The sequence below is a fragment of the Rousettus aegyptiacus genome, unplaced genomic scaffold (assembly GCF_014176215.1).
Source record: "Rousettus aegyptiacus isolate mRouAeg1 unplaced genomic scaffold, mRouAeg1.p scaffold_m13_p_2, whole genome shotgun sequence".
Classification (NCBI taxonomy): domain Eukaryota; kingdom Metazoa; phylum Chordata; class Mammalia; order Chiroptera; family Pteropodidae; genus Rousettus; species Rousettus aegyptiacus.
Window position 1 is genome coordinate 42,274,657 of NW_023416295.1, and position 21,229 is coordinate 42,295,885.

Here is a 21,229-nt window from a genome sequence, read left to right on the forward strand (position 1 = left end):
ATTCTTCTATTGAACTTCTATTCAGCCCTCCTGTTGAGTTCTTTACTTTGACTATTACATGTTTCATGCCCAATCCCTCACATCGATTCTTTTTTATAACTGTTTTTCCCTCCGCCTTTCTAATGTCCTTCTTTATATCTTAAGGTATACTTTATTTCTATATTAAACTTTGTGTCTGTCTAGTATATTAATGCTACTTCCTCTAATTTAGATTATTTTAGTGTGAGATTTATGTTCATCAGATGTTATTTTTCCCTGTGATTAATATTCCCTTGGTATACCAGCAGTTGTGACTGGTAAATCATGGGAGGTATGAAAGCCAGTGCCCTAACTTTTCCCTTTCTGGATGAATTGGTGGGGGGATAGGGTGCTCCTGAATGCAGAGAGCATCTATTGTTACAATTATGGTTCAACCATTCCTGGTTTGCCTCTCTACCTCAGACACATACACAGCAAGGGAGAGAACCTCCCGCAGATTAGATTCTGAACCCTGACTTTGTTCCAAGATCCATTTTCCTGGGTTATATTTGATCAAGCTTACATGATAGAAAGTTTGAGAGGGCATACTAAGATACAGGGCAGATCGCTTACTTCTCATATATTAGCTCTCTACTGGTAAGATGCTAGGGTTATCCTGAAGTTGTTTCTCCCTCCCCTCTGGCTTGTACTGGACTGGGCTATTACTTTTTATTTTGAAAAGGTACATTGACAAATAATGATGACGCAAGTGGGGAGAGAAAGCATCACACCCAAAAAGGTCTTTCCTGGCTTATCTCCTGTCTACTGCATTTAACCTTATTCTATTCCAGATGGCCAGTGCCCCTGACACTGAGGCCCAACCACCTTTTTGCTCCTCAAGGAAGGTTCACTTATCTAGAAACTTTACTCTCGTTTTATTGTTCTTTATAGAAAGGAATGGGTACATAATTTGTGGAGCCCAGTGCAAAATGGAAATGTAGAGATTTTCTTTAAAAATTATTGAGATTTTAATATAGCAACAGCAGCACATTAAACTCAGCACAGGGCCCTTCCAAACAGAGGGTCCTAATGTGACGGCACGGGTCAGTGGCCCATGAAGCTGGTCCTATTTACATCATTGAGATTTCTAGAAGGACCTCCTTTTGCTGGTTAAACATTTTCTATAGCTACTTTTACTAATCTCTTTCCACCTAGCAAGTACTCTAAAATTAAAAATCATAATTCTATAATAAATTTCATCTATATGGGGGGGAAAAAACAGTTTGAAATTTTAGCTACGTTACTCACTATGAAGTCTTGGGTACACTTGACCCTCACCTGTATGGAGGAACCAGCCATGTTCCTCAATTAGAGTTTCCTCATTGAAAACCCAATTAGAAAATATTTGTGAAAACATACACATTTTAATAGTGACTCTAAAAAATACTGTTTCCTTTCCCATCCATGATGTAAATGTTCAAAGAGTTTTCATCTGTGGTTTTTCAAAAAATCTCATTTCTTGCTGTTTGAGAAGGGTTTTATTTTTATATGCCCTTATACAGTAAGCGGAATATTACATTTTGGATTTTTATTTGGGTATCGATATGAGGAGAATAAGGGGGAATGTTCCTTTCAAATGAGATTCGACATAGAAAGAAGGACTCAAGCTGGGGATTCATTAGTGAAACTCTTATAAATAATCTGGTAATGCAGGGAAAGTAGGTGTTTCTGCTTCCCGCAGCTAAATCAAATAGCAAGAACAGTTCTGTGTTGCCTGTTCATCTACTCAGTAAATTCTTTCTAAATAAACTTTGAAAATGCTTATATCATTTTTTACTGAAATGCATTCAAATAAGAAATATGGTAACTTAATAAATGTCTCTTAATAAATGTAATACCTTATTCAGAATGTGTTGAAATAATTGAACTAAAGTATTTTTAACATAACTTTTGACTATGAGTCATTGTATTAAATTTTACTTTTTTTACTAAATATGAAAAATTTATTTCCTTTTACATATGTAACAGATAAAGAAATAGCAGACATAGATGATTATAAACCACCCTTTGGTTAAGAACCTTAAATACTCTTAGATTTTATCATGTGTCAGTTTGATGCCCCAAGGCTTGAATTTAACCTTTGGAGCTCAGAGTCAACTGTAGAATATATTAAAGTAATATGTAAACAAATGGTTTCATATTATCTCATTTGAGGAGAAATAATCAATCCTTCTTCCACACATCAGAAATAAAGTTCATATAAGTGCCTTTAGGAATCAACTTTTACTTCTTTTGGGAGACGTACTTTTCCTCTTCTAATTGGAGTCCAGTGATTGGGGGCCTACAAATTAACTCACAATAAGCATTAACAGGAATAAAGACAAGCTTTATTTTCACATACATGGGAGCTCTCAGTAATGGAAAACTTGTGGAATAGCCCAAGATAAAGGTTTATATATATATATCAACTTAATGAAACGGGGAGTTTTAGGGCCTCAATGGGAGAATATGGAAGGTTCTGTCAGATGTTTTATTGCTAATGGAATGGGCACTCTATCTCTTTCCTGGCTGGAAGTTCCCCAGAGGGAGGGTTTATGAATGCTGACTTTTCACTTCCTGGTACTCAGGGTCAGTCTTCTTTCAATCAGGAAACTACCTGGGGAGTGGATAAATAGCAGCTGTATTTTCAGGAGATACTGCTTAAGTTTAGGTAATATTTCTTTCTGTGATAACTGATTGTTCAGATGTTTTCAGTTTAAATTAATTTTTTATACCATCATGGTGTGCTCTTAATCCCTTCACTTTCTTAGCTTCAGTCCTTGGTTAAGTTCAGGCCCTTTTTAGCTGGTGCACACTGGAATCATCTGGGGCTTTGTAAAAATACTGGAATCTGTATCTCATCTCATGTTCAGAGATTCTGTGTGGTTTCGGACATCAGGATTTTTTTTTTTTTTAATTCACTGACAATCTTAAACTGTTAACATTTTAATAAAACACACAAAAAATTCTGATTTCCTGCTCCTTCTAAAAAATACTAGAACATCTGTCAATATCAGGCTCACTTTTCCATGTAGACAAAGCAGCCCCTGGCTAGAGCTCAGTGACAGTGATTTCCTTTAGAAAAGGCATGTGCATTCCAGTTTGCCACAGTTCCCACCATTCTTTATCAACTACCTCCCCTCCTACCTCTGCTCTACTTATTTACAAATGTACTGGCCCCTGTAACCATTTGGATTTGAGATGTGATAAGCAATAAGGTATCATCCAAATGTAGTAGTATCTTAAACTGATTTGCATTTTAGAAGGTTACCTTGGAAGCAGTGTGAATGATAAGAAAAGGAGGGAGTGATATTAAAGGCAGGAAAGTCACTTAGAAAACTATTGCAGTTTGAATGAGAGTGACTTTAGGTGAGGCATGATGTCTTTTGAGATGGTGGTAATTAATCCCCCTTTTAATGGCTTAAAGGCAATTTATGGCCTTGTTATTCAGAGCTGGGTCCTAAAAGTCAGTAGCAGAAGCATCTGGGAGTCTAAAGAATGAAGAATCTCAGACTCTACCCACCAAACCTGTTGGGTCAGAATCTGAAGTTTAACCCAGAAAATTTAAATCGACACTACAGTTTAAGAGCCACTGACTTAGAGGTCTTTCCCATATTTTTCATGTATGTCCATATTCTTAATTTTATAGATGAATATATAAAGACTTTATAAGCTATATATACATAGTTTGAGTAATAATAATCTTTGAAGTTCTGGGACAGAAGCAAGTTGAAAATAGTGTATAGAAACGTCATCTCCAGTGTTTTAATATAGGAGGATTCACATTCCTCAGATTCAAGATTAAAACCATCATCCATGATTCATCATCTAATACGATTTTCCAAGTCATTGAAAATATTTTCCAGTTGTTGCTGAGTGGTTTCATAAATTGGATTTATGATCTTGGCTTCAAATTCCTTCAGATAATATTATTTAGAGATCTTAAAAAATACCAACACTTAGGTCCCATGGAATCTTTATTCTGAGGAATAAGTCATTTAAAGCTACAAAATATTTGTAACTGTGAGATAGAAAAGTAAAGCAGACTCTCTTACAAGTTTATTTGAATAATTTAAATGCATAATTATCGTCGGAACCACTACAAGAAAGTAGCTCTTTAAAAATGTTTATCATTTTATTTTTCTGATTATATAATACATCCCAATTTTGGAAAAATTAGAAAATACATAAAACTAAAGAAAATTAAAATCACTCATGGTACATGGGTGTGTAAGGTAATGGGAAGGAAATATAAAGCACGTAATATTGAGTGTTTTAAAATATATGTGTATATATACATTATATGTGTGTTTAAATATAAATTTGTGTATTTATTGTTTTGTAGTGTGATTATTCCAATCAGCATTATATCATAAGCATTTCTCCATTCAAATGCATATTTTAAATATTTTAAAAATGATACATATTATTAAACTCTGTAAATATATCAGACATTATTTGAGGCAGCAATTCATAGTATCTCAGGATATGGCAGTGGAGTGAATGGTTCACTCCCAGGACCTGGAGTTAAATCTCTGCATCTCTGCTTACTCCTGATGCACCTGTGGGCAAATTTATTATATATCTGAACCTGGATTCTCTCCTTTGTGAAAGAGGGTATTAATTGTATCTAATTCATACGGTTGTTAATAATTTATGTTATGGATTAATTGTGTTCTCATATCACATTACTTAACACAATGCCTTGCACAACATAATACGAAATTATTCTTTTAAATTGTGGTAAAACAAATATAACATAAAGTTTACCTTTAGTGACTTTTTAGTATATGTATAATGTTGTATAATTTCCACCATTATCTAATTCCAGAACATTTTCATGACCTGAAAAAGACCATAGCCGTTAAACAGTCAATCCATTCCTCTCTCAATCTCAGCCCCTGACAACCACTAATCCGTTTTTTGTTCTCTATGGATTTACCTATTCCAAATATGTCAATATGACTTTTTTCACTTAGCATGTTTTCAAGGTTCATCTATGTTGTAGCATATGTCAGTATATTATTCCTTTTTATGGCTGAAAATATATTCCATTGTGTGAATATACCACATTTTGTTTATCTAGTCATCAGTTAATGGGCATCTGGGTCATTTCCACCTTTGGGCTATTGTGAATATTGTTGGTTTGAACATTCACATTGAAATTTTTGTTTGAAAACATTTTTAATTTTTTTAAGTACATACCTAGGAATGAAATTGCTGGGTCATATGATATTTCTATGTTTAATTCATTAAGGAATTACTATACTGTTCTCTACAGCAGCTACACCATTTTATGCTTTCACCAGCAAGGTACAAGCATTCCAATTTATTCACATCCTTGACAAAAACTTATTTATAACCATTTTAGTGTGTGTGTGTGTGCTATATCACTGTGATTTTTCATTTGCATTTCCCAAATAACTAATAGCTAATAACTAATAATGTCAAAGATTTTTTTTCACGTGCTAGGTGGCCATTTGAATATCTTCCTTGAAAAAATATCTATTAAAGCTGTTTGCCTATAGTATCTTTTGATGAACAAGTCTTTAATTTTGATGAAGACCAGTTTACCAGTTTTTAATTTTGTTGCTTGTGCTTTTGCTGTCATATCTATGAAACCATTGTCAAATCCAAGGTAATGAAGATTTATTCGTATGTTTTTTTCTAAGAATCTTATTGCTTTAGCTCTTATATTTATATTTTTGCTCTATTAATGAAGTATAGGTCTAACTTCATTCTTTCACATATGGATATCTAATTGTCCCTGCACAATTTGTTGAAGAGTCTTTTCTTTTCCCATTGAATGGTCTTGGCACCCTTATTGAGAATAATCAACAACATACACAAGGATCTATTTCTGGACTCTCACTTCTATATCATTTATCTATTCTTATATTCTTATATATTCTATATATCTATTCTTATGCCTCTACTACATTGTTTTGATTACTGTACTTTTTGTAGTAAATTTTGAAATCTGAAAGTGTGCTTTCTCTAACTTTGTTCTTTTCCAAGATTGTTTGGCTATTTGGGTTCCCTTGCAATTTGACAAATTAGGATAAACTCCATTTCTTCAAAAAAAGGCCATTGAGATTCTAATAAGGGTTGAATTATGTCTGTAGATGACTTTGAGGAGTATCGTCATCTTAACAATATTAAATTTTTTATTCATAATCACAGGATGTCTTTCCATTTATTTAGGTCTTCTTTAATTTTTTCAATAATGTTTATAATTTTCAGTGCATGGGTTTTACACCTCTTTGATTAAATGTATTCCTAAGTATTTTACTATTTTTGATGTTATTGTAAATGAAATTGTTTTCTTAATTTCCTTTTCAGATTGCAAATCTATAGAAACACAACTGATTTTTGTTTATCGGCCTTGTACCCTGCAACTCTGCTAAATTGTTATTGGCTCAAATAGTTTTTTTTTTCCTGTTTTTGAGGAGTTCTTTAGCATTTTCTTTATATAATATCATATCTGAAAATTTCCCTGTCCATATTTATTTGTCTCTGGCTTGTCTGTCTAATTGTGAAAAGTTATTCTTTCAGTGAATTCTAGACAAGAGCTTTTTAACCTATGGTGCATTCATGAATTACTTGGGGATCTTAAAACGCAGATACTGAATCATCAGGTCTGAGGTAGGGCCTGAGTGTCTGCATTTTAACAAACTTTAATGTAATGTTTGTGCTGTTGGCTTTGGGACCATCGTTTGGGTAACAAAGGTTATAAAGGAAAAAAGTTCAGAAGAACGAAAGAAAGTTAAACGATGGAGTTGATATATTGAGTCTTTATAAGAACTTGGAAGATTTAAGTCTAAATAAAGCTTTGAGTCTCTTAAGGTGTGGACATGATTGTCTGAGTTTAGAACTTGATTTCTTTTAATTCTTTGCATTTATTCCTAGACCCATTACTCAGGTAATTGAAGATCAAAAAACAAGTATTAAATTTTTCTTATTTTTTCTTTTTAATAATAGAAATATTTCCTCAGAAATAGTTACACAAACTACTTAGTACAAAAGGAGCTACTTATAGATCTTTTGAGTGTTTCAGGGAGTGCATAGTAGTATCCAGAGTTCTTATAATAATTTTTGAGTTACCGAAATATTTTTTAAGTGCTTCACAAGTATTGTTGAGCTATTTTCTTATTGCAATACATATTAACCTGTATAAAGAAACCAGCTATTCTGCTACTTGAACTTCTATTACACTCTCAAATTTCTTCACTGAAGGTATGTCAAAAACGTCCACTTTAAAACATTACTACAGTAAATCAGCTCACATCATCTCTGATGTTTATAAAGAAAACCTATAAAATGAAGCACAGTTTGTTTCTTTGACAATGCTTCATCTAATTAAAAAAATAAAGTGGAATCTGAATCTGAAATATCTCAAGGCAGAAATTAAGTGAATCTCCAAACAGTAAAGACACCTACATTAGTTCATTTCAATTCCTGTCTTCATTTTAGTGAATCATTTGTTTTACTTGTCTGATTTTTTAATGAACTTCCCAATTAAAAACAGATGTAATTTTTCACAGAACATAAATTAGAAACAATTCCATTACTAACAGGCAAAATATGTATAAATAGTATTGAATTCTCCTGCAAGCATCAGGGAAAAGCTACAAAATAATGCCATTTTCCATTGGTAACCCTAATTTGTGGCTTAATCTAAAGGTTAGTAAACCATATGCTTTCACTTCCAAGAGAAATTTGATTTAAAAAGTCCTTCAGAAAAATTTATGCCCGTCTAAGAAAGTGATGAGTTAAGAAAGCAAATAAAGAATGTTGTACTTTATGATCACTAGGTTTAAAACTACCTGCTGTCACTTTGCGTACAGAATCTTCACCAGCTCATTAAGTTTTAATGCTTAGAAAAAAATTTCTCTGTTTTTTTAGTCATGATTTCACAAAAATTCTTCACACATAATCTCCTTCTCCTCCTCTCTTCCTTCTTCTCCTCCTCCTCCTCCTCCTGTCACTTGTCAGCCCTGAAATAAAAGCATGACACTTTATAGCTACTATTATTACAACTCAAGGTAATATTGCTATCATAATAGTCCTGGTGAAATTGAATCTACTTGAAGTGGGCACCTGAGAAGGCATTTTCTTATGGCTTTACATAGCCACCCCCTAAATCCCTACGACCTTCCTGTGCTACTTCTATACCTATTTAGTGACATTCTACGCTGTAGCCTTAGAGTCCCTTGATGTTTTCTACTCCGAAGGCCTTCACTTTAGCTTCCCACTCTTATGGCCACTCTTGGTCCATGGCATCACTCCACACTGCTGTCATCACACCTGCCTTTCCTTTCATCTTTTTTCTGTTCAGCATGGATCAAAGCTATTTGTGAGTAAACTGTCATTCATTTTCTCAGTTTTTTTTCTACTTCTAAAGAAGATTAAACAGTTAGAATAATTTTTCTGATTATATCTATTCAAAAAGTAATCAATCTATTATCAGTTAGCCTTACAAATTTCTTTCTCTATCATCTCTTAATTCTCTGTTCCATTCCCCATAACAACCAGTCCAAAATGTTCATGTTTTTTTTAGAAATTCTCAACCAGGCCTTAATCTCAGGGCCACTTACTCATACAAAGTGAAATGGCTTGACTCTTTTTTTTCTCTGCCTTTTTTTCATTCTTCTCACATTTACTTTCAATCCCCCCCACTTTTTTTTTTTTTTTTTACAAATTTAAGCCTTTATTCACTTTTCTAAATTTCACCCTTCCCATCTCTTTATTTTGTCGCTTTTCATTCTTCATATCTCACTTTTTTTAGTTACCCTCTCTTTTTCCTTCAATTACAGTTTAGTCTTTCACAAAATCGAAAACAAAAAGTTTTGCTGCTCAACCCTTAAGACACTATTCCATCCTTTTCTTGATTAGTATAATGGATTGAATTGTGTCCTCCAATGTTCATATGCTGAAGTCCTAACCTCTGAGAATGCGATCTTATTTGGAAATAGGGTTAATTGCAGGTGTAATTAGTTAACATGAGGTCATTAGGGTGGGCCCTAATTAAATATGACTTTTAAAAAGTGGAGATTTGAACCGAGGCAGACACACGTAAAGGGAAGATGATGCAAAAAAGACACAGAGAGAAGATGACCATCTGCAAAGCCAGAAGAGCGGCCTGGAGTTGGTCCTTCTCTCATAGCCCTCAGAACGAGCCACTTTGACACTTTGATTTCAAACTTCTAAACTCCAGACCGTGACAGAGTAAAAATTTCTGTTATGCAGGCTATCCAGTTGGTGATATTTTGTTAAAACAGCCCTAGGGAACTACTTCATTTTTTTTTTGCCTCTTTGGCTTCTCTCTGCTCACCCACCCCCAAGTCCTTTATTGCATTATAAGAAGCTGCTCTTTCTCAAGTAACTGATGACTTGAAGCCCTCTGTGCATTTGGGCTCTGAGACACCGCTTTCTCTAGTTCTCTCATCTTCGGAATGCCTCCTACACCTCTCTCAATGGCATCTCTTCCTCCGTTTTCTCTCTGTGTATAATGCTTGACCTTTGTCTCTTTTCTCATTTCATACATTCTTCAAATGGAGTTATCTGAACCCATGATGACAATATTACTTTTATTTCGATGATTTCTAGACTTTTTAAAAAATTTCCAACCATATATCTTTTCTCAACTCCAGCCTTTTTAGAAATTCTTATTGAAGATTTACTCATAGATTTTTTATGAGCACCTTTAACTCAACTAAAATCATTACTTTTCCCTCAAACCTTCCCCTGTTTTCTTTCTTGGCTAAAGACACTGCAGTCCTTCAGCCTCAGGTTAGAGATACTTCAAGTCTTCATTCTTTCTTACCCTCACTTTGATCACCTCTCAGTTTTAGTTCATTCTTACCTCTTTATCTCTTTCTCATCTTCTCTAGGACCACCACTTTAGCATGGGTTCTCAAAATCTTTGACCGAAGCTAGTACAATTACATTGTGTAGTCATATGAATCTGAGCCTCCAAACTATAATATTTACATAAAATATTGTTTGTTTGTTTTTCAAATATTTTTCCTTTTAATCAAAATAAGCCTTATTCTGAGCTTTCGTCCTCTAACTGGTGAGACATTTAATCTCCACTGTTATTTCAGTCCTCTTCCCCCAGTGTTTTGCGAGTGTTGCTTGGCCCATACAGCACCAGAGCACTGAGGAAGACACTCTGGTCATTAGTTCACTCTGGTTTCCTCTGAAACAATCTTTGTCTCCTCCTGTTTGGACACTGCAGTTTCAGCACCTCTGCTGCTTCCACGCCCGTTCGGGGTCCCAGGCTGGCCTTACTGCCAGTCTCCCTTGAAGGAACACAGAGCCATCTCCATAGACTACCACACTTAATACTACATACAACTTCCTTGCTGCATGGGACCCTACTCTGCTTGTCTTTATTCTACAGCTTTATCACCTTCTAGCAAACTAGATAATTTATTGATTTATCATGTCTACTACTGAAAAACAGAATAAAATACATGGTACGCCACCAGTATCACTAACACTGGAGCTCCCCTTAACCCACTAATATATTCACTGGCCTAAATACTTGTTTAGAATGCTTGGCATAGAATAGGGCTCCTCAATAAATACTTGTTGATTAAATGAACAAATGACTACCTAAAAGTTTTTGTTAGTCTTACAAATGGGATATTTGTTAGGAAATATAATTGATATTGTTGTTATATAGGAATGTTATCAATTTTTCTTATCCTGCAACTTTGATGAACTCTTTATTGATTTCAATTATTCTTCTAGATATTCTTGGTTTTTATATGTAGAAAATCATACATCTAAAAATAATGGCAATAATATTTCATCCTTTCTATTTCTAATACATTTATTTGTTTAGTCAAATTAGACCTTCAGTAACATGAAGACTAGTAGCACCAATAGTGGCCATCTTTGTGTTGTTCTTGACTTTAATAGAATACTTAAAATGCTTTATCATTAAGTATGATGTTTCTCTAGTTTTTTGTTTTGTTTTGTTTTTTACATCTATTTTTTGTCACATTTTTGATTTTTAAAAAATTATGAAAGAACATTGAATTTTATTAATCTTTTTTCTGTATCTACCGAGATTATCATGGTTTTTTCTCTTTTATTTTGTTTATTTGGCTAATTATATTTCTTTGTCAATATTTTATATTTACTTTTTCATGGTTTAAAAAATTTAAAGTGCATAGGCCTGTAATAAAAAAAAAAAAATTCTTTTTTGTCTCTATTGCCACCTACCTGATTCCCAGTCCATCAAGCCAAATATAATCACTGTTTATAGTTTCTTAGTACCTGCTTAGTGTATTTGTGTTATATGAACAAGTACAACTATTTATTCTTATTTCGTTTTTTTTTTTTTTACCTCATTGGTGGCCTACTAAGCTCACCATTCTGCATCTTGTATCTTTTACTTGGTTGTCTTTCCATATTACTATATAGGCAGTTTTCTCATTCTTTTGTAATTGCTGCTAAGTATTCCATTGTATGAATATATTTATTTAAACTTATTGACTTTTTCAATTGTTTTCAAATATTGAGTTTTTTATTTTCTCTGTTTAATAAGATTTTTTCTTAACTTTTTATAATTATTTATTATTAAGTTTATTAACTACTTTTCCTTAAATTCATATTTTAAAGCTCCACAGCAAATTTGAAAGAATAGTACATTGAATGTCCATATCCACTTCACCAATTGTTAAAATTTTTTAATATTTCCTTTCTATATCTCTTTGTGTATTTACACATATGTACTTTTTCCTGAATCATTTAAAAATAAGTGGTAAACATCATGTATTTCATCCTAAGAATTTCAACACATATCTTAATAATAAGGGTGTTTTCTTCCATTACTATAACCCAATTAATATACTCAGTAAATCTAACATTGACACAATAATATTTTCTGTTATATAGTTCATTTTCAAATGTCTTCAAGTTGTCTCAAATTGAGGATAATGCATTGCATGTGATTGTCATGTATGTTTTTTAGTAAGACTCTCCTGGGTTGGTTTGTGTAATAATTCATTTTTCTATATATTTCTCTTTTTCTTATGTGGGCTTTTCATTCTCCAGCTGTAAGTACAGGCTTGTCTCTCCATTTTGTCCTTAGTTCTCTTCTATTCTTGTTCACCACACTTCCCTTTAGTGAGCGGTGTTTTGTCTTCAAAAACTCTCTCTAAAGAAAGTTATTCACAAATCCGTCTTCAGTCCTGGCCATTCTTATCTGATTCTGACCAGCTTTCTTTTAAACATTTGCCCATGGACTGACCGTTCACTCTCCGCCCCAACTCTGCTCCTCTTTTGCCTAGGTTACTCCTATCCATTTGTTTTACGGTCAGCTCAGATATCACTTACAATAATAAACTTTTATTAATTTTTTCAAATTAGATAGTTCCTGCTCTCTTAAGATTCAGAATCAGCCTCCATGTCTCTCTCCTTATCTAGGTGCTCTGGCTCGGGCTGTCCCTTCTGCTTGGATCACCCCGTTGCCTTCTCCTCAGTCCCACACTATACTCACCAGTTGAAACTCCTACCCATACTTAAAATCCTAGAAGAGGGCTTCCTAGATGCCCCATTCAGAATGGGGCACTTGTTTTGTTTTTTATTTGAGCTTACAGTGGTCTCTTTTGTATTGCTTAGGTGTTCTTAAAAAGTGCTAAATGCTGCTTTTTAGATTGTATCACATTCAGTGTAGGAGAGTCATAAACTGCCAAATTATTGAGTATGGAATAAGAGCACTGTGTATATATATAGTGGTCAGCTAAAAACCAGCACCTGTAAAAAGGGAGATGAGTTGAAGAGTTCTAGCTTTACTGGATTTTAATAGAAGACAAGTAATTTTTTCCACATCATTATAAGTAAAGTTGTTTTCTATAATATAGTATGTAAGAATTATAAATATGGTTATAAAAAGTTTGGAAGGAAAATTAAAGATAACCATATAAGTATATGTTTGGGAAAGCAAAACCTAATCAGTTTTATATTTTCTTCCAGCTTAAAACAAAACAAAACAAAACAACCTCTTCGCTTCCTTTTTGAGAACGGTTCCTTTGTCTGACACAATAATGTGAAGAAAGTACAAAGTAGAAAGAAATGCTTTGGTTTCTTTATGAATTAAGACTAATAATATCCAATACTGCACCAGTGCTGTTTTAAATTCATGATGGATTGGTGTATTAATCATTTAAGAATATAAAGATTTTGTTTATTTGCCATTGTAAGAAAACAAGACCCTTATATATGCTGCCTACAAGAAACTCACTTTAGATCAAAAGATACACACAGAAGGAAAAACATTTTTCATGAAAAGGAAACAAACAAAAAAATTAAGGTAGCAATATTTATACCAGACAAAATAGAATTTAAAACAAAGATTGTAACAAGAGACAAAGAAGAACCCAGTAATCCCATTTCTGGGTATTTTTTTGAACACAATACTTCTTAAATGAAGTAATTTGTAAAACAAATTAAATTATAGATTTTGGAGTCATTAATACAATAATATAATTTTTACAGTCAAATTTGTTGAAAAATTTAAGGTTAAAATTAAACTTATATAATTACCCCTCCCCCCCCCCCCCCATTTATTGGTATGATTACGCAGAAACTTTTCTAGGTCTATTGTTACCTATTCATTAACTATTTTAGAATATTCTAGTCTTGTAGTTCTAAAATTTGACTGATCATAGGTATTATTATTTATTCCTAAATTCAAATAATATGCTTTAGACATTTAAAAATACATATTCTTCCACCCTACCAATAATAATTATGATTTGGTAGATATAAAGTAGATGTGTGAATATGTGTTTTAAAAAAATTCCCAGGAGATATGGATAGGCAGATTTAGGAGTCATTATCCTAGTCTGTATCCGATGTTCCTTGTCGTTAAATATATATGGATCTCCCCCACCTTCTCAGCTTAATCTATTTCATTTAGGGAAATCTTTACAATAAGTAAACATCAAAACCTAACAATTTTTTCACAGTTGATTTATATGTTGAGCTACTGAAGATATCTCTAACAGATTCTCTAAAAAATTAAAAAGTAAGTCCTCTGGGATCATGTAGTCAGCCAGTGGCACAATCTGACTGTAGACAGATTGTACTAGATGAAAATAATTTGGCCAGCTAGACTTCTATTAATTCTGATTAAAAATGGAAACAGCAAACTCCTCAAATATGGGTCTGCTTCTTACTTAATCAACTTGAAGAAAATGTGATTAACAGGAACAAGAAATCTAAGAAAAACAAGGACAAGATGCTAAATAAAAAATAATGGTTCTTGGAAAACACAAATCTTGAGAAAATTTCTCCCATGTGATTAAATTTTTATCTAAACTCTATGTTGAACTAAGGAAGAAAAAAGTAAATACATTGCTGCTCCTATCATTATTTTGAAGACTTGCTTATGAGTGTAGTTTGTTATCATTTTATTTGATTTTAAAAATTTATTCTGCCACACATTCATTTACATCAGTATTAGCAGCAAGCATTCTGATCTGTGTAGCTGCTACAAGCTCCACTTGTTGGCCAAGCACTGAACAAAGTAAGGGAAACAAGAAACTTCCAAGCCTTTTTATTTTCTGTGACTTAGAATATTTTAATGGACTGAGGAAAAAAAAATAAAAAACAGAAATTATTACTCAAAATTACTTTAGTGATATATGTCATTTTTACTACAGACCATCAGTCCCAATCTCAATAGGGTTAATTTATGGAAACTACAGCTATAAAAACCCAAATTTTGATAGGGCCTAAAATTCAGGAATTTGAAGTACAGCCAATTTACCATTGAATTTACAGATGATTCACTAGAGAAACAGAAGCATATGTAGAGTGGTAGTTGCTGTCATTGCACTGCAGGAAAGTAAGACTCAGAAAACCAAAATGCTCTGCTTGAGACCACTTAGGTAGTTTGCAATAAAAAGTGTACTTCTAGCTCCAGTTCTCTGCTCTCACTCACAAGCTGTCCCTGATTCAGTAGCTATGATTCTCTGACTTCTGGCTGGGAAGCAAAACACCTTGCTTCTTTCATCTCTAGGTGACACACAAAATCATAATTTTTCCTGTTTGCAATCTGTGCCTTTGCCAAAATGCATCACAGTGAGAGCAAAGTTCAGATGGCCCAAGGGCACTGAACTCTGCTCTCCTGCGAGAGTGGGATGAGACCCATCTTTCCAGTATGACCCTTGCTTTTGTATAAGTTGAGGTAGAAATGCTCAGGAAAGGAGCATTAGAGGAACTTGGCCTGGTTTGTAATCTAACTCAGGATAGTCAGTTTTAGCTATTCAAAGGGTCACTGCCACTCTTCAAAAGCGTAAACATTTCTACAAAAAGTTCCTGCTCAAAATATACTTTTAAACACTGTCTGATTAAAACTGTCAGGTAAATTTTGTTTGTACCATCTGTTCCTACAATCACATAAAATTTTATGGTTTTGTGTCGATGAGTTAATTCTCCTGGATGCTGAACTAAATAGGACTGTAAACTTAGAATATGAACAAGAAATTGGTTGTATCTTATGATATATCCCAGGAAATAGCCATGCCATGGGAACTATACATGAACTAGACACATGTTCTGCCTGATATGATTTTGGTCAATAATCTCTACCACTGGTATTTTCATAGTAGTTTACAAATATATTCATATGCTCCCATTTAAATGTCACATTCTGAAGTCAAGTTTATAATGGAAAAAATTTGCCACATGGTGTTGAATCATTAAATCTCATCTACAGAGAAATTCTCTTGGAAAAAAAACTTACCGAACATATTGTGATTCTATTGTTTCTTTTCTACTGTAGTACTAATATTTTTAGTTTTTGAATCTACTTGCTGGATAATTTTTATGCCAATCCATAAATCCATAACTTTATCTGAACCTGGGACTAAAAAAAAAAGAAAAGAAAAAATCATTTTCACTTTCTTGTCTATCAGGCCTAATCCTCTTGAAAGTAGCCTTTCAATCAAGGGATCCAAGAGAAGCTCAATTTCCTCAGCAAATGGAATACCGAAATGTACAGTTTAAAAAGGTTACTACTGTGAGTGAAAAAAGAAAATAATAGAGTGACCTGTAGAGACACCCCAAGCCCAGGAACACACAGTGCCACACGTCTTTATTGGGGCAGAGATATTCACATATCCCTGTCAAACTGAAAAGCCAAGGAAATGGCAAGCTTTGGCTTTCTGCTGATGGGGACAAGTACTGGAAATATTTTATTGCAAAGTGACTGAAACTCAGTCAGAGGTTTAACACTTAACAGGCAGGCAGCAATGGCTTAGAGAAAACCGATCAGGACTTTTACCATGGGGTTCCTCTGGCCTTGATGACAATGACGACGAAAATTTTTAAATGGTTTGATGGATTCAAAGGAGTCTGGAAAGTTTTATCTTAAAAATATAATAGTGGAAGTGTCCCCTAAAAACTGATGGGGGAAATACATCATCAGAATGATATAGAAATGCATCAGAAACTGCCTATAGATTGCCCAAAGAAAACAGAAACAATTTTTCTTAGAAGATTGAATAGAAATTTGGAATAGACTCAGCTTCATTTAATACTCACAGAGTTCATGTGAAATGTAATTAAGAAGACTGGGGATGGAAAATAAGAAAAGATAAGAGGCACAAAATGGTCCTTTATAGTTTTCTTGGAAGGTCACAGCTCACTTTTTATAGCACAATGTGAAGCACAAGGTTAAAGTGGGTTTGCAAAGACTTGGCTCTACTCCAGAAGTCACTCTTTAATGTTGTTTGCAAAATTCATACTAAAGGCAGATTTATGAACATTGTTAGAGGACAGATATTTCTCAACTTATTCATGGAAAAGAGCTTTATTATTTTAGTACAGTTGCTAAGCAAAATTAAACTTGAATTTGAGCTATAAATTTTCAATTATATCTTCATTAGCATTGTGTTTATTTAGAAACAATGAGGCTTCTGATTTTAAATCAGAAAATCCCAGGGTCACGTAAGACTTTTATCATTTCCAAGGCCTTATCCGGACCTCATGGAAGTTATACCTCTGGAATTTTAAGCTATTATGTTTAATGCTTTCTGAGGTTTAAAAAACACTATCACCTTTATAAAGAACTAAGGCTGGCATACTGGATGAGAGAGCATATTTTGAGGTCAAACTACCTGAGTTTGAATTCTGATTCTTTCACTTACTGGGGTTGAGACCTTGGGAAAGTTTCCCCTGAGCCTTAGTTACCTCATCTGTAAATGAGGATAATAATAAGTCTTACCTTACAGGGTGTGCGTGGTACAGATTAAATGAGACAATACATGTGAAGCATTTAGCACAGTGCTGGCATATAGAAAGAAAAGTCAATGCTTACTGTCTTGCAGAGTTAAGACCTCACTCTAGAACTTAGTATTGTCTAGGCTGAGCACATAGAGGGCAGTCATCTATTTCTCCATATCCTAATATTGTCTCCATTTTCCTTCACTCTAGCTTTCTAGGCCTTCCCCAGGTTCTCCATATTTCTTAAGTGGATTCCTCTATGAGCACAAAAGGTTCTGGTCAATGTCAAAGTTTTTGAAACAATTACCTGCTTTATTCTGCCATCACACATTCACCACCTCTTCACCTGAGTATGCTGAGGGTTAATACCCCACAAATTTGAACAGAGAGAAAACGAGAGAATGGACAGAAAAGAGAGGAAATGGACAGATTGAGGGATTGGAAGGACAGGGACACAATAAGAAAGGAAAGAAACAGAAAGACTTTGTGGGAGCTGGTGAACCAGCAGGTGATTCAGCTGCTCTCACTTCACAGCATTGGGAGCAGCCTTAGTTCTCTGAAACATTAGCAAACAAATGGTTTCTTGGTTAAAAAAAAAAGTGTTCAGAACATTTCACACTACATTTTCCCTCTAGAAGTCTCAATGCACATGAATATATTAAAGATTTAAGAAATACTGTGGTAAAAAACCTGCTTTATTTTGTTTATCCCAAAATACGGATTAATACATAATACTGATCAATACCATTTGGAGAATTCTTCCATTATTGTTATTTTAGAACTGGGAAACAAGAATACCCATAAATTAAGAATGAATTTGAGGGGTACTTATGAACCATGATAAAACTGATGGGAAGAAAAGTGGGACTAACATTTAGTAAGTGCCTATAATGTATACCAGAAGTGTGCTAACTGCTTTAAAAGTATTTACTCTTTCTCAGTAAGGTTAAGATAATGATTTTTAAATGAGAGGGATATTTACAGTGCTTTATGAAAGACATCATGGCACATACTAGCTGTCCTTAAGTGCAGACAAAATAACTCATTAATTAATGAAGGATCTCAAGAACTCACATGTTCATAATAATAATGCTTTTCACTCACTGAGAAATTTGGAGATTTTGAAATAATTCTACCCTCAGTTTCCTGGAACGTAGCATTATATACATACCTGTGTACTAGTCCTGATTCTGCTACTTGTTGTATAGGTAACCTTGAGTAACATAATCCTCTCAGTGTATGTAAATACTAGAAAAATTACAATATCTAACCTGAGTTTGTGAGGTTTTACTTAAAAGCCATAGGTTTGTAACAAGTACTAAAAAAAAAAATGCCAATCTTTTAATCCACTGTCCTTGCTCTTGCATCTATTGATAAAAAATATTTTTCTCTGGCACAAATACTAGAACAGGTTCTATGGAGTCTGTAAAGTAATATGTACAATTTCTACTTTAAATTTCCACTAATTAGTATTTAAATATTACCATATGGTGTATATGTGTTGGTAGCACTACCATATAATTAATAATACAAGTATATATGAAAATTATATAAAATAAGAGTATATGTATTTATTGTTAAAGGAAAGTACTAAATTTTATTCTTTATTTATATTCCCCAAGACATCTATTCTAGCCTAGTGCTAGGTACATAGTATTTAGTATGTCTTGTGAAATGAATAGAAATAGCAGCGGTAAATTACACTAAAATTATACTTATTTTATCCAATATAATATAACGAATGTAACCCAATAATAGGAGACAAGCCAGGATGGAGTTAGATTGCAATTTCTGAAATTCGGTGCTAAATTTCTGATGCTTTATAAACAATCTCTGCTACAGCTGAGAAAGGAGCCAGAAAATTCACTAATAAGTCTGTCATGTTAGAGATAAAAATTATTTTATGAAATTGAATCTGGCTTCAGTTCTTTTGCAAGAAATTTTGAATTTCCCTTCAAATAAATTGAATATTAATGTTTGGTTCACACCAACTCTTCTCTCTTCACTACCTACCATTTGTCATCCTCATGCAACAAAAAATAAAAAGCTACCTCTTTTCCTTTTTTGAAATGTTTGTTTAACTTTAAGAGTGAAGCATTTTGAGGTGAAACTGGGGTCAGGAAGGAGAGAATATGGCACAATAAGCTATTAATTTTGTGGAGAATAACAGCTCTTCAGTTTAATTTTAAGTGTAGGCAGATATAAAACAACAGCCATAAAATATCAGATTTCCTTTCCTTTCTTGTACACATTTGCCCACATTGGCAGTGTGACTGAATTGTGGGAGACAGTTTTATACTTACATGAGTAAAAATAAGCCAAAACGAGTTAGAGATTGCACACTGCCGTTGACTGTATTTTGGGTATGCTTATAGGTTGTGTTAATGAAAAAAGAAGTGACTTATATTAAAGGTAATGAGACACACATCAATCACACATCCCAACCAGTCTGCCCCTTTCTCCTGTCATCTCTCCCTTTTTAGCCTCTTTTCTGTTCTGTGTTTATCTCTTTTTTATCTACATCTTGGTACTCAAACCTGGAATGTAGCATTTACTCCTTCATGATTTGAAAATATAATGACAGATTTCTGATATACTTGACACATCTAAAAGTTCTCTGAATCTTATCAGAGATTACAAAAAGAGGAGGATATGTCGAATAAACTGAAGAGAGTGATCTCTTATAGGAATGGAATTCTGCTGTTGATACACTGAAGAGCGAGGCACTTGAGATTCTGCTATCCAAGGACTATGTGGAGAAAGGACATCTACAGCTCTCTAACCAGAAACTGAATCGGCTTCAAGAAGAATTGGGTCAGCTCCTCGTGGAAAGGAAAATCTGGTTGAAAAAGGCAAATGACTTTTTTAACAGTGCTAACAAGGTCAGTGTGAGATGAAGTTGGTAATTTTGAGTAAACAGGGAATACCGGTAAGAGACCTATTACTTAAAGAGGCTGAGCACGTAATAGAAATCGAGATTTCATGTGGAGTTTCAAAATTGATGGCAGCAAAGAAGAGGTTTTAAAATATATTTCTACTATGGCCATTGTTTGGTTCTCCAAACTAAGAGACTCGATACTTTGACATGTAAAGGGTCACTTAAAAAGAAATGAGGGTTTTATCTTAGAGCTGTCATCAGTCTCTTTGAGGAAGGAGCTCGTGCCTACCATTGTAGTGTTTCTCACAGAGGAAAGGAATTATTATAAAATATACCAAGGGTGGAGGGAGGAAACACCTTGAAACCTTTACCAAAAAGTCTTTCTCTTTTTTTAATCCTTTTTCATTTACTAGGTAAAAATCCATGAATATTGTAAACCTTCTGCATATGGACCATAAGGCTAGAAATAGAATATTAACCTGACTTCCCAGCCTTGGTCTTACCTTTTTAAGTCAACCAAAAGGAAATCTCACTTTAGGTCAGCTCCAGGTCTTTTTGAGTTGGAAAATTATTCTGCTTCTCCTGGTTGAGTCATTTAATATTGATTGTAGTAGGGTGCTCCTGCTGTATGCTCATGTCACTTGAGTGGGGCTTAGCATTTGAGGCTGGTGACTTTATCTGAAAGTTTTTTCCACCTTTTGCAATTTAATAATATCTTCAAACAGTTTTATTGGAATTGTTTAATACTTTAAGTCTCACTGATATTTTTAAAACTGAAAAATCTGGAAGAAAATGAATGAGGAACCCCCAGAAGATAGGTACAACATGATTTAAAGTCACGACTTCAATACTCTAAATACAATGTCTGGTATATATATCAATATAGTTACTTAATTTCGAACTTCTTTACTAGTAGGAATTTTTTTAAAGGATAAATAATAAAATTCCAAAATAGAGGAGCTAGAGTTATGGTAATATATATATATATATATATATATATATATATATATATATATATAATTTATCACTAAATTATTTGTTGCTTAGGATTTCTTTGTTTTAAGAGAAGGAACAAACATAGCATATTACTGGAGCCATTGACCTAGG

At 33.6% G+C, this 21,229-nt stretch overlaps 1 protein-coding gene across 5 annotated transcripts in view; it reads left to right on the plus strand.

Annotated features, from left to right (window-relative positions):
* The window catches only part of CCDC141 (coiled-coil domain containing 141), a 164,705-nt gene that overhangs the window by 69,936 nt on the left and 73,540 nt on the right, over nucleotides 1-21,229 (plus strand). For all 5 annotated transcript variants that reach the window (XM_016152554.2, XM_016152556.2, XM_016152555.2 and 2 more), the window contains one exon: nucleotides 19,932-20,126. In XM_016152554.2, coding sequence (XP_016008040.2) covers nucleotides 19,932-20,126 — 195 coding nt within the window. The remainder of the gene's footprint in view (nucleotides 1-19,931; nucleotides 20,127-21,229) is intronic.